At 30.7% G+C, this 15,433-nt stretch overlaps 1 protein-coding gene across 1 annotated transcript; it reads left to right on the top strand.

The window, feature by feature from the left end:
• The first annotated feature begins 8,326 nt into the window (after positions 1–8,326).
• LOC145066977 (ALBINO3-like protein 2, chloroplastic) lies at positions 8,327–14,224 on the top strand. The gene is made up of 14 exons (XM_079014210.1): positions 8,327–8,916; positions 9,290–9,396; positions 9,739–9,866; positions 9,949–10,020; positions 10,152–10,253; positions 10,555–10,614; positions 10,982–11,047; positions 11,242–11,289; positions 12,176–12,343; positions 12,444–12,499; positions 13,232–13,349; positions 13,443–13,532; positions 13,631–13,740; positions 13,841–14,224. The coding sequence occupies exons 1-14, from the start codon at positions 8,462–8,464 to the stop codon at positions 13,998–14,000; spliced, it is 1,740 nt and encodes a 579-aa protein (XP_078870336.1). The 5' UTR covers positions 8,327–8,461; the 3' UTR covers positions 14,001–14,224.
• Positions 14,225–15,433: the final 1,209 nt, after the last annotated feature.

Here is a 15,433-nt window from a genome sequence, read left to right as displayed (position 1 = left end):
ATACATACCATAATTCATACTATTGCAAAAGGATACACGAACAAGATAACACACTATGAACTACATAAAAGACTACTACACTATAATACAAGAGAAAGCACTAATACGGAAGATAATACACTAACTCTCTACAAGATACTCTACGCGCTACATACTGTGACCAGAGCTTTCCGGAAGGAAGGCGACGCTACATGTATAGATCTATACGGGGCAGACCCTATTATATCCCGACTGTTAACCTCAGTCCGAGCCGAGCAGGCCCAGGGATGACACTACTTCACTACATTGTGTATGACCGGGAAGGTCATGGGATCCTCTATTACTCACACTATTGGTCACATAAAAGGAATACACTACATCCACACTAAAATACTAAGACTAAAGTCTCAGTTAATATCCCGAAGTAAATAAGTATCTATTACTAATGGAAGTTTGCACCACTATCACTGTCAACAGGCATAACTTTTCCTCTATCTACATTACATACTGGAGATTTTAGTACCACACTTTTACAACAAACAGTTTTCAATGATTAAACTTACATGCAACTTAGAGTTTTTCACTTACGACGTATTTTCTGGAAAATATAGGATTTTCTAGGGTTTTCTACTACTTATAAATGTAGATTGCAGTTTTTCACACTACACGTTCTAATACATTTTATACAAAATTCACACTAAATTCTTATGAACTCACCAGCTTTATGTTGATACCCGTTTTCAAAATAACTTGTATCCTCAGGTCAAAGATAGACAGGTACAGGTGCAACGTTTTGGAGAAGATGGAGCATACAAGATCCATCTCTTATTTTTGTTATACTTTTGGTGTCTATTGAAACTTTACAGAACACTCTTGTAACTAAACTCACTATGTAATGAAATGGTTGTATGTTTCTTGTTTTTACTATTATGCAATTGTGATGATACTGTACATGACGTCCTCCACCCCGAAATGTATTCCGCCGTTATCGGTTTTGGGGTGTGACAAAAGGATATCAAGTCACGATTTTCTTAAGTGTAAAGGTTTTCCAAAGTTTTCGTCAAAGTTTTCTTCCATGCTTCTATGCCTCTACTTCGTTAAATGCTTCTACTTCGTTAAATGCTTCTACTTCATTAAATGCATGCATGTACTTGTATAGTTATATAAATAATGTTTAAAGAACTTAGGAAGGCTAGTTCACCCTATTTCCTTTTCCTCGTTGGGATGTGGTCTGGTGGGTATCGGATATCCGTCCGAAGGTCGTTTAAACATTAATTATATATCATGTATACATGTATAGACATAAAGCTTTACATCGGCCAGTTCATTTCCCTTGGGTAGCAAAGGCATCCTTCCACTCATCATTCATAGATCAGGGACACTAGTAACTATTATAGGAATAGTTAGGAGGTTCTAGTCAACCTTTCTAGTACGAGAATTCCACAGGAGTCAGTTCATACGCGAGTCTATATCATTTCTCCAGCGCCTCTAATAGAATTCAGATTACGAGATGCATCTTCAAGACACGGATCTCCTCGTCGTCGAGTTGGTAACTAGAGTCTCCTATAGGGAGAGCGGGCATTGTGTGTATAGATCTATACGAGACTGACATTCCCGCACCCTGACTGCTAGCTACAGTCCACGGCCTACCAAGCCAAGGGGTGACAAATGTCATATTTATTCCGACGCTTGCAGGGCGTCAAGTACTCTAGTGTCAATCAATATGGTTACGAGTATCTCCATGTTTACCTTATAATTCATGTCCTTAAGGTAACGATAATTAACATTGTATTCTTGAAACAACACTCTTTGGATTACCCTTTGTTTTAGACCTTTCTAGCTGTATCATTCATTTGATACTGTCTGGGGTCTGTGTATCTTTGTTTTAGACCTTGCTAGCTGTATCTTTCATTTGATACTGTCTGGGGTATGTGTTTCTTTGTTTTAGACCTTGCTAGTCGTATCGTACATTTGATACCGTCTGGGGTCTGTGTTTCCTTTTGTTAGACTGAGCCAGGCGTGTCATTCATTCGATACTCTCCCTGGAGTCTATGACTTCTTTTGCCTTAGTCAGCAGTATTTTTCTGCTGAGGCATATGTTATTTTCCCCTAGTATTTTTACTAGTGATATTCTCCTACTTTCTTTAAAGTCAAATACCGTATTTTGGGTAATGATAGTATTTCAGGGAAAATTTCTCTTTAAAACATAACACTGTCGAGTCTTGGTAGAAGACTGCTTTTAATTAGAAAATATAGGATTTTCTGGAAAGGACGCTAATACACCGTAGATTCTAAACTACTACTTTTTATAAAGTCATTTTGAATAAAATGCTTACTTACACAAATGACACTAAATACTTATGAACTCACTAGCATTTATAAAAATGATGATACTCGCTTTCAAAATAACTTGTATTCTCAAGTCAGCGATAAACAGGTACATCCCATGAGCTTTTGGTGAAGTCAGTCTAGAACCGAGCTGCATCTATACTAGTTTCTGTATTACTTTAATGTTTATATGAAATGTAACTTATGTAAAACTATTACTATTAATGCAATGGTTGTTGTACTTTGATTACTATACTGCATATGTTGTGATATTTGACATGACGTCATCCACCCCAGAACGTTTCCGCCGTTCCGGTTTTGGGGTGTGACAATGTTATTTTGTTTTTGGTACAACTTATTTTAAAGTACATTTCTTTATTCTCATAACTTATTGAAAAATTACATTCATATGTGTGTTTTGGCAGTTAGTTATATGTTTAATTTTACATATCACTTTCTTTGACATACCACTTTATTTGACAGTTGGTTATAAGTTAAACAAAAAGCATCCCTTGCTACATAATATCGATGAAATGAAAGGATAAAAATGACATATTCTATTGTTACTTGGAAAATTCAGTTATTAGTGAGTTACTATATTTGAAACTTATGCATGAACTTCATTAAAACCCAATGAAATTATACCTGATCAAAAATAGCTCCAAGTCTGCTAACAACTAATCTCCCATCGTCTTGGGGTAACCATAACTGTTCCCACCTAAAATCATAAAGATAACATGGTAAATATATTTGTGTACTATAGCAACGTGCTTCTACATTTATTATTAAGGCAGTATAGTGTGAAAAATATACCGAATTATACCAATTAAAATTGTTTTGTATCACGATGAGATTGATATTATATCAAATTTTATACAAACATAACATATATAAAGAATCACTTTTATATTTTCACACAATGCAAAATGGTAAACTTTTTAAACAATAGCCATCACAATCAACCACCATCTATATTAACTACCATAGTTTTCTTCTGTACAGTCTTGATTGCAATCGTAAAACAACATTGACATATGCAATATTTCTAATGGTATCAAACTGATACTTTACTTTAAAACTAATGAACCTATTAAAAATCATTTAAAATCACAAAAAAATGAGAAATTATTCATAAACACATAAAATCGTGAAGGAAATCAAAACTAAACTCATGAAAGTTGAACTATTTCAATGTTTTTATGTTGTTTGTTACTCACCAAAACACTACAACATTCAACAATGGAACTAATTAGCTTAATAAGTGTCACATAACACACCTGATAAACAGTCTAGCAACAACAACTTCTGCACAACTCTTCTTCACAGATGTAAACAGTCTAGCAACAACAACTTTTGGAGCATCATTTTCCTGTTCAAGTTCCAAAAAACCAAATTCTATGTTCATACAAATCACTTGCATTGTTGGTCCATTATGGATAGGATAATGTAGAAACCAAGAAAACATTGAAATTTGTCAATTTCCAAAAGCTACTTAGTTTACAAAAGACATACTTTATAAAATGGGTTGCAACTCTTTACCAAACCACAAGTGTTATTGATTGGGTTCATAAAATGCTAACAAGATAAGATGTTATAATAAAGATATATATATTCTCATTAATGATCCACATGATCCTATAGGTTCATTAATCGAGTTTGTATATCCTTCGATTTTGGAGAAGTATAACACTACAAGCTATTTTCAAGAAAGAGCAATACTTTCTCTAAAGAATGAAGTGGTTCAGGAAATAAACGACTATTTGCTATCGAAGTTTCCAGGAGATGAGGTTGAATACTTAAGTTCATATAGTATATGCCAATCTGAATTTGTCCATGATCAGTTTGATGCAAATTTATATTCACTTGATGTTTTAAATGGTATGAAAGTATTGGGTTTACCAAACCATAAGTTAGTTTTGAAAATCGGTGTTCCAGTTATGTTGCTGAGAAATATTAATCAGAAAAATGGCTTATGTAATAGGACAAGACTCCAAGTGATATCATTGGGCAAACGTGTTATTGAGGCACATATCATATCTGAAACTAATATTGGAAAACCGCACTTTTATTCAAGAATGTCTTTAACCCATCTGAAAAGAAAATTCCCTTCAAAATCTGAAGAAGACAATTTTTATTGGCTGAATGACCATTAATGACCATTAATGAGAGTCAGGGACAGTCGTTATCCAAGGTTGGTTTGTTTCTCAAACATCCCGTGTTTTCACATGGCCAATTGTATATTGCCTTATCTAGAGTTCAAAACAGAGACAAATTAAAATTGTTAATTTTAGATAATGATGGTAGTCTCCCAAATAAAACTTTCAATGTTGTTTATAAGGAAGTTTTTGGGAATTTATAAACAGTGTTTTTCTACCATCTTTTATTTAGTTTTCGTAAATCACACTTCATCCATCATATTAATTAATTTATTTATAATATTTTATTGTATTTGATTTAGTCATGTTAATTACAATATCACTACTAGATTATGACCCGCGTTAAACGCGAAAAAACGTATAAAAAAATCATATAAAGTTATAAAAAGTCGACATAATAAAAAAATGATAAAGTAACTTAAAAAAATTAATATCATTAAACAAAATAAAACATGAGTTGACAATTAAAATATATTTCTTGGCATAGTCACTATCTCAAAATCTAATTGAAATGAAAATACTTCTTGAGAAACGATGTGCCGGAACAACATACTTAATCGTATTTCCTTTAGACAATAAGATGTAAACCACATATGATAGATGAGTGATCTTGTGCATCATTACTTTTATTGCTCGAAGTGTAATCAATTATTGATTTGATAAATTGAAGTGATTTGATAAGTCGAATTGACAATTAGTAAGCAAAACATCATGTAATAGTTGTCTTTCAATGTGTGTCAAGTAAAAAAATTGATATTGTGTACGCAAAAAGAATAAAATCACTAACTTTGTGTATTTCTCGGTATCTTGATTCCGATATTAGAGAGCTTTGATGTTCACAGTGAATAACAGTAATCGTTAAGGAAGTCATATACAATATATACAACAGAAGTTTAAAGACAATTTTGGAAATTATTACCCGTATATTATAGATGTCAACAAAATTGTTTCTATACTTAATTTCAAATGATGCATAAATAGATTATATATTATTTACTATTAAATCAACCTAAAAGTATAATAAGATCATACCAAAATATTTTAAAATCATATCAAAATTAATCCGATTCTTATAACATAATATTTAAAAAAATCATAATCATCTCTAATATATAAAAATGATATTTTCATAATTAGTATCAAATCCAAAGATAATTAACTTCGATTTTGTTAAAATTAATTAAAATTAAAATTTAATATACATCTAAAAAATTATACCAAAAATATTTAACATCATACCAAAATTAATAAAGATTTATAATATTTTCATTAAAATAAAAAAATGATATCATACCATATTTAGATACAATCTTAACATATCTTTCAAATTATAATTAAATAATATCGATAAAATAAAAGTTATATCATTTAAAAATTCGTTTTTCTAAATGTTAATAAAATTTTAAAATAACCAATAGATTAAACGTAATTTCATCTTTAGTTATAACTAATTGTAATAACTGAGTTTACACCAAAATTCTAATTTGACACTATGTTTATTTTTATCTCAAATTTGACACTGCGTTTTTCAATTTTTTACAATTCTGACCACTTGACCGTTCAACCCGATTGGCTGTTGACGTGGCATGATAACGTGACAAGCTGACATGACATGTCAAAATTGAATTTATTTCCCACAAAAGACACTAAGTTATTGTTTTTTTTTTTGAAATTTTGACACTAAATGTAATTTTTTTCCAGTTTTGACACTCTGCATTTTTGTTCCAAATCGAACATCATTTTATCCAATTTTATTCAATGTTGACCATTTTCCATTTGAAATCATATAAATATATTTTTATTACATTTTAAACCATATAAATATATATTTTTTTTGTTTAAAACCCACATTTTTATTTAAATAAAAGTTTTTTTTCTATTATTATTTTTACATTCAAAGCATAATGTTATACATAAATATGCATTACTTATATCATGAGAACCAAACTAACCATAAGCTTCGAATAAAATGCAAAAATTTCACAGGTTTCAAACCTGACATCTGGGCCTTGATCGAATAGCCAAATAGCTAAAAATGTCTCTAATCATATTTTTATAATTTTAGATTAAAACCTTTTGCTATTTCAGATTAACAAAAATAATTCCTTGAAGATCGAATCTCGCACAAACCAAAAAATAAAACTTTTTTGTTTTATAAAGACGTATACACAAATAGCATAGTACTTTGCTATAAATAAAAAAAATGAAAAAAAAAACTATAAACCATACACTTGCACCAAAAGCCAAGAAAATTATCAAATTTTCACAAAGGAATCTGAAACTAACCAAATCAGTCAGCAAAAATGACCCAAAACAAAGGATTAATGTGTGTTATTATATAAAAATTAACGAAAATGTCCATATACTGTTTCCTAATAGATCGATATACTCAATCACAATCAGTTTATGCCATAATTCTATTGCAAATTGAATGACAAGAAACAAATAAATGTTCCTGATTCTCAATAAATAATAAGGAATGAGAGCTGATTAACGATTTTCAATAAATAATTAGAAAATAGGAGGTGTGATTTTATATTAAATTCAAATAATTGTCAAAAATAGATGAATTAGATGCATATTTAATGAGATTTGATTAAATGATGATTTTGAACATTATAAGGGTCAACGATTTTAAATGATTTAAAGATATTGTTTCCTTAATAAACATTTTAATCATAAATGTCGGAATCCAAAAAAATAATTATTTCCTTAATCAACATTTGAAAGGATTTTAAAAAATCCTATTAACATTGATGGCATCATCAAATTGATCTAAGGGTGGAAAATTATAAGGAAAAGCCAATCAACAGACCTGATTTTTGAAGATGATGTAATCAAGTTTCTCTTTTAATATATATAGAGATTAAAAACAACATAATTATTGATATGCTTATTTAATGAGTTTTTTTAAAAAAGAAAAACTAATCAGGTTTAAATTTTGAAGCCAAAAACTATAAATAACGGAATTAAATTATGAACAATATTAATTAGGGTTAATGATGACAGAGATCGTCAAAAGATGTGTGAAGCCAAAGCAGAGGTGTGATAATTAGAGATGCAAGGAAGAGGCAATACGCAAATTCTAAGAATACATGAGGAAAAGGAACCGCGTTATGGTGCTACATTCTGTTATGAACACACAAAACATCAATTGAAGCACAACCATTGACATGACGAAGAAGAGGATTAGGGAATTCTGGTTTAAGAGAAAAAATAGAGGAGAAAGATGGGGGCGGTTATTCATGTTTTTGGCTAGATTTATGGAGAAACCGATGTCTCATATATAAATAAAATGATATGCTTTAATTGATAATATAATTGCTGATTTTAAAGATTTTATAATTAAATGTAATTATTCCCGAATTGTGAAATATATTTTCGAAAGTATGAATAGATTCTATAATTAAATATGAATAGATTCTATAATTAAAGATTCTATAATTTAATGTAATTGTGTTTGAAATGTAATTGGTAAATTTAAAGATTTTATAATTAAATGTTTGAATTCTATGTTAGGAAGATGATGTCATCAATTTAATCTAATGATGAAAATCATATGATTGAAATACAATCAATGACCTTGATTGCTTCATTGATGAATTAAGGGTTCTCTTTTAATAATATTTAGAGATTCTTTTTTTTTTTATAAATTTTGATATCTATTTTTATTAGACAATCAAAAGTATAATTCTATTCAAATTGAATTTCTACGGGTTTAAACCTAATTTAATTTAATAAAGGTATCTACGAATTATTTTTATTTATATCCTATTTATATCTAACAAATATCCCATTTATATCTAACAAGTTATTGACCTTTGCTTGAGACCATACTTTTAGAACCTGGATCTGCTGGCCCATGATAAGATTTGGAAAGGGCCTAAAACGGGTGGGTTGCCCGACAGGAATCGGGGACGATGCCTGTCATTCTTTCCCTATTAGCCAATTGATTCTCCGGCTCCGGCTCCTCTCCATCATCGATCATCTTTTCCGCCATGGCTACGAGGAAGCTATCGCTATCGAAGCTTCTCCGCTGCCGAAATCACACTCTTCATATAATTACTTCTTCAATTTCCTCATCACCTAGTCTTAGTTCCCCTTCTTATTCAATCGAACCCCGCCGTTCCTCTAATGTATTCGATCGGTATTTAGCTACACACGACTTCCATAGACACGGTGATGGTGGTCGATTTTTGAGACCGTATAAGTTCTCATTAGCATCATCATCTTATCGTTCCTTTTCAACTGGTAGAGAAAAGGCCACAGATGGTCCCGCGAGTGAAGAGCTATCTGGGCCAGGATTTTTTGATTACAACTATGATGGTGGAGGTGATTGGGGAATTCCCGGTGAGGTTAGTGATGCGGCTGGCAGTGACGAGGAGGCAATTCTTCCGGTTCGCTGCTTGGTTTGGTTCCTGGATAAAGTTCATGATCTCACCGGCATGCCTTGGTAAGCTTAAACCGATTTTTATATGCTCGACCAGAGAGTAAATGTATTTTGACTAACGAGACTGTATAATTAGTAGACATTCCCGGAAAAAAAAATGATATGAGTGTGTTAGTTATGGTACTAATTGCATGATGATCAAATCGACATTCATCTTTAGGAAAAGCATTCCAAATTTAAACACTTGATGATGAAGATGACATCTGCAAAGTGATGACGGTGGGGGTATGCACATGCATACCACAAATGAGTTTTTATTAAGTTTTGTTATGTAAAGGGAAAGGAGTAAATCATAATACAATTCCTATCTTTCTTTGAGTCGTTCTCTTACTTTATTCATGTAATATATTTGTTTTAATTGTGACTATTTCTGTAGGTGGATGGTTATCATCATCTCCACACTAGCTCTAAGAGCTGCTATACTTCCCGTGCTTCTGGTGCAACTCCAGAAGTTGAAGATTAATGCAGAATTAGCACCAAAATGTTGGTATCCTCTCCCTGCTTTGATCAAGAATGTTGCACTTAAGATAGGAATCGTGCATATTTACAAAAATTAGTAACACAAATTACGCATTCAATACTAACTGCTCATGGCATGGCTGTGTTATCACTATACCACGTAATGCTCGATATCAAGGCTGCACATATTTCACTAGTGTCTAAAACCAATCTTTTGATTAGCTTACATATAGAACAGCTTAATGCTTTATATTGTTTGGAAGCATTGCCATTGTGCATATAACTAGAAGTTGAATAGAGATTGGGTATTTTAGTATTTAACTTACACTTACACATGTGGTTTTGACTTTGTTATGTTTCTTAAAGTGCCTCCCCCGTTACCACCACCTTTCTCAGGAAAGAGTTGGATAAAGCAGTACAAACACTTTCGGGAGAAAAGGAAAGAAATTGGCTGCCCTTCATTTTTATGGGTCTTAGCATATCCCTCTGTTCAGGTTATTTTGTCCCCAAACTGTCCATAGACATCAAATATATATATTTTTTTATTTATAATATTTTGATACAATTATCATTCAGATTCCTTGCTTTCTCTTGGGAACAACAAGTGTCCGACGAATGGCACTGGATCATCATTCAGGCTTTGAAACTGTAAGGCAACGTATAAACAAAACTATTCGTTAATGCATAATATATTGGAACCTATTTATCCAACATCTCTTAGTTATTGGTAGCCTAAAAATAAAATTTTCAAGTTCTGTCTTGTATGAAATTCATTTCAGGGGGGCACTCTTTGGTTCCAGAATCTGACTGAAGTGTCACATGGTGCTTCAGGCTACATCTTTCCCGTGTTGTTAGCTTCACTGCATCTTGTCAATGTTAAGGTAAATCCCTTACTTCACTTTTTTTTTACTAATATTAATAGATACAAAATTTCCCAAGTTATAAAGTCAATATTTCTCTTTCTTCGAGAAAGAATAAGGTTTTGAGTAAATTGATATTTTTTGTTAATAGAAAACAATATGAAGAGCCTCACTTGTCTAATGTCTAGCTGAATTATTTTCCTGAGTTTTATGTCTTTTGTGTAAGTATTTCTTCTGTAGAGGCTGTATAGCATTGTCTCAATCGAGTTTATTCAGATTATGTTGTATGTTACTGAAATAAATTATCATTTGTTTCAACTAGGTTTCATTTGAGAAGTCTTCTCTGACAATGCTCCCCAATATATTTGGTGTTTTAGCAAAGGTGAGTGAAATAATCCATATACTCAAGGAAGGAATTGGAATTTAAGATTCCATGCCATGGGGTGTTTGATTTGGTTGCCAAATGGACAGAGTTCAACTCTGTTGGAATCCTCAAATTTCATGTCCTTCCTCCTTTTTTTTTTTTTATTTTTTTTTATTTATTTATTATTATTATTATTAAAAGACCAGAATACCCTCTTTTATGTATCTTGAAATAAATAATAATGAAATACTTCCAAAAAGATTCTACAAACCAAGCGCCCTTACAAATATACTCAGTTTATCACATGCTAACATTCTATGTTAAGTTAAACTTATTGTTGTTTAAGTAAGAAATGTATTCTAACATCTGTGGCTTTTTGTTGCAGTATTACAGGTTCTACTTGCAGTGTCTCACAATTCCTATATTTTTTGTTGGATTTTATCTTCCCCAGGTGAATTTAAGTTGTCATATATCGCAACTAACATACTTGCAATTTATATCATCGAAATCTTAACTACATGTCAGGAAAATTTATAGTGTTTCTTTGTTGCTGTTATTGACTAGTTTACCCATGAATATCCTTTAATAAGATAATGTGAGTTAGTAGTTGCTAATGATTCAGATTTTTGTAATATGCTTTTGCAGGGAAGTTTGCTATATTGGGCAGCTAGCAGCTCCCTAACCCTTGTTCAGGTTGGTTTTAGCTTTCTAAGACAGTGTTCGTTATGATGGAATCATCATAGCTCATTCCATCACAACAGAAAAAAAAAAACTGTTTGTTTTGGGGGATATTGATATAAAAACCCTTAAGTTTTTCAGAAAAATACGGTTTTTACCCGAACATCACTTTTTGGTGCGTTAAAACCAGAACTTTGCTAGTTTTTTTCTTCTTTTGCCCTTATTACCTGCTATCATAGGTTTACAGGTTACCATGCAATAAAATTCTCAAGAAAACCCTTAACTTTACAAACAAATCTATTACGTTTTTACCCTAAGTTTTTATTTTTTTATTTTTTATATTATACGTATTTATACAGAAAAAGCGTATTTATACTAGAAAAAATGTTTAATTAACCATTGTTTTTACAATTTTTAAAAAATTCTATCTATTTATATACGGGTTTTTTTGGCTGTACAGTTTAAAATGTATAAATACATTTTTAGGAGTAAATATGTTTTTTAGAAGTATAAATACGTATTTTTACATATTTAGAAGTATAGATACATTTTTTCTTCAAAGGGTGTAATTCCTCCTATTTTGTTAGTTTCCATTCCTTAATCCTTAGCTATTGGTATCATTTTCCATTCCATCGTAGAGTGGGATGAAAACTTGCAATATAACCCATTTTTATTTATGTAAGCTCTAATAACAAAAATCTTTTTTTAATCTACAATTTAAATTACATTACAGTTTTGTTTCCTAAAATAACTAGATATTGTAATGATTTTTTTTTAATGATATCATTGATTAGCCAAATATTGTATAGAGTAGAGTTACAAATGTACATTGTATTTACATAAGTAAAAAAAAAATCACGTGGAAATTCATTCCATTCCTACTTTGTGATCAATATGGCAGCAATTAGCTTTGAAGCATCCACACATTCGCGAAAAATTAGGATTACCCGACAAATCAGCTCCATTGGAATCAAAAAAGACTCATGAAATGGATGGACTAGAAGCCACATTTACTGTCCCTTTGGTTCAAAAACCCATTCAAGAATTATCACTGCTAGAACTCTTTAATGTAGGTCATCTTTTTCATTTTAGGCTTCTTTCTTTTCTTCATTTCAGTATCAATTTGCTCATAATTCTTCATCTTGGTTGTTGCTTATCCTTATATATAGCTTTCGATTAAACACCTATCCAAGGGGGAAAAAGATAGAGCAGTAACACTTCTAAGGTAAATTTTCATACTGGTTAAACTAATTTCATGGGTTAAATGCAAGAAATAGCAATGTATTTTCATTGATATATTTTTTTTTATTTTTAAATTCTATGACAGTGGCATGTTTTGAAAAATCTACACAGTTATAGCAATGCCATAAGCAATCTTGATTGCTTATGGCATTGCTATAACTGTGTAGATTTTTCAAAACATGCCACTGTCATAGAATTTAAAAATAAAAAAAAATATATCAATGAAAATACATTGCTATTTAGCTATAATTCGGTAGATTTTTCCAAGTATAATGTCCTTCGTAATAAGAAAAATCAACACTATAATTGGGAAGAAATTACATTTACCCATTTATAACAATGTCATGCAAATTTAGAGCATTTCTCACCGCTATAATTGGGTAGATTATTCAAAGTATAATGTCTTAATAAGAAAAAAACTGAAAGTACAATGTTATAGTTGGGTAATTTGTTCAAAGTATTGTATTAATAAGGGAAAAAACTGAAAGTGCATTTCTATAAACATATGTATCCAAAATTGTAGCATTGAAAATACAATGCTAAAGCAATTCTGATGGCTATAATTGGGTATATTTTTCAAAGTATAATGTCCTAATAAAGAAAAAAAAAACAAAGTTGAAAGTAGAATGTTTTAATAAAAAAAGATAAAAGTGGAATGCTGAAAGTACATTGCTATTTTTTGCATTTACCCTTTCCTGAAGAACATTAATTACAGACTAGCACTTGAAAAGGAGCCTGAGTATGCGAGAGCATTGATTGTTATGGGGCAGATATTAATGAAAGATGAAAATTTAGTTGAAGCTACTGACTACTTGGAACGTGCTGTCACCAAAGTATTCAGATCTTCATTAATTAAAATTTCATCACTTTACTTTTAATTAATTAATTAAAAAAAGAAAAAAAAACTCATTTTATTATTTTGGCAGCTTCTTCTTGTGGGCCATCCAACAGATGTTGAAGAGATTGATCATTTGATTCTAGCATGTACATGGTTAGGTGTGGCCCTTGCAAAGCAGGTGAACTATTTTTTATTTTTAAAAGAAAATATCACACTATAGTTTCTCTATTTCTAGAAAAAAAATCAAATAATTGCTGTTTTGTGCATATTGGACAGGGTAAAGTTGTAGAAGGAATTGTACATTTGGAAAGAATAGCAAATATGAAAGAGCCAGAGGACCCCAAGAGCAAAACTCATTATTGTGATGCCTTGTTTATGCTTTCAAGGTTCACAATTAAATGCAACATTTTTTTTTGGCAAAAAAAATAAAAAAAAATCACAAAGTTAGTGAGTGACTGAGACTGACAGTTGTAAGTGAATTTGCAGTTCTTTGGCAAGCATAGGACGAGATGATGAGGCAGCAAAGTATTTGCGGATCTTAACAACTTATGATCCAGCTTATGCCAAATACTTGAAAGATCTCCAAAAAACTGAAAACAACAATTTTGCAGATGATCTTGTGAATACCAGGAGAAAAGATTACTGACACCATATCATAATCGTATCTTACCAAACATTTTTTTTTTTTACAAAGTTTACTTATCACATTCACATTACCCCTTCAGAGTGAGTGACTACTTGTATGTTGAGATGTACTAATAAATTAAAAAGAATAATGCTACGTCATGTAATAGATTACATTCTTTGTTTTTGTTTGAGAGACGAGAAACAAACAATAAACAATGATATATTTTCCTTGTAGCTTATAAAGACTTTATTAATATCTAAGATTGAATTCGAATAAGTTAAATTTAACTTATTTGGAGTTTTGTAATATAATACTGTACCCACACCAAGACACATGGCTTAAAGTTGAATTGTCTGAAAAAAGCTCAGAGATCCCACGTGTTCAAGTGAATTCGACTTAATAAATAAATAACACAAAAGTTGTCGTCTTGTTTGGGGACTTGTGTTTTTGTTTTGGCACTGGTTACATAAGTTTGAGATGTTTAAATTAGTGTTTTGGAAGATAACATGTTGAATCTTTTCTTTTGAACAAGTTTTTATACACACCTTTACCTTTTTCTTCCTAACTAACTGTTACTTGAAATTAATAACTTTTGATAGTTTTTTATTACATGTTTAGTAAACATCATATTTCACGTTCCATTAATTACTGAATATATCTATTAATTATAAACCCTTCTAAACTACCACTTGCTTTTTTGAAAGGCTAACCAAGACAACCCTTAACTAACCCTTTGGTCTAAGCTATTACTTTTTGATCACTTTTATTTTATCTAGTCAGTAGTCAATACTATACATTGTTTGTTCCTATTTGATTCCTTCACATTACAAAATATACGCCTATATATACTTTATATCTAGTCAAAATTATATATTTATAAAAAATACATGGAGACTTGTAGTGGGATTGCACCTCAATATTAGAACGAAAGAAGCAAAGAAAGAGCATGGCATTCAACAATAATTGCCACGTGGATGCAGATTACGTCAACATTTTCAGTCACATTATTTTGTCCTTTTTTCATTGTGGACTCGTGTTACTTTTTTCTACAATTTTCTATCCGCCGGTATTGAATAATCGTACTTTTTTTTATCATAAATAAATATTAAATTATTTAATCGAAAAAGTCTATAATTATTTAAAAAGATACAATACAAAAACATTTATAATAGACGAGTTTTTTCAATTAATTTATTGATGTCATGTTATCATCATATCAAACAACCCAAAAAGCATACGAACATAACAGAGTTCTTTCACAAAGCTTGTTTATGAGTTCTACCAATATCGATTTATATAATAAATAAATAAAATAGTATTACTACAATATTTAAAAAAAAAAAAAAACTCTATCTATTAAGCTGGTATATTTACAAACAGTACTAAAATAGGACGAAATACTCTCACAATAATTTTTTTAATTCCATAGTTTATTTAAGGGATTAATGCAG

Source organism: Lactuca serriola, chromosome 8, assembly GCF_051521515.1.
Source record: "Lactuca serriola cultivar US96UC23 chromosome 8, Lser_US96UC23_V15, whole genome shotgun sequence".
In the NCBI taxonomy this organism is placed as follows: domain Eukaryota; kingdom Viridiplantae; phylum Streptophyta; class Magnoliopsida; order Asterales; family Asteraceae; genus Lactuca; species Lactuca serriola.
The sequence above is the reverse complement of the archived record's forward strand: the minus strand, read 5'-3'. Positions and strand labels throughout refer to the sequence as shown.

Bases quoted from the DNA above. Each gene is read 5' to 3' on its own strand.
- LOC145066977 (XM_079014210.1), top strand. From the start codon at position 8,462: ATGGCTACGAGGAAGCTATCGCTATCGAAGCTTCTCCGCTGCCGAAAT. The intron at 12,344-12,443 runs GTAGGTCATCTT...CCTTATATATAG, and splicing joins CACTGCTAGAACTCTTTAAT to CTTTCGATTAAACACCTATC. The intron at 13,350-13,442 runs GTATTCAGATCT...TTATTTTGGCAG, and splicing joins TGGAACGTGCTGTCACCAAA to CTTCTTCTTGTGGGCCATCC.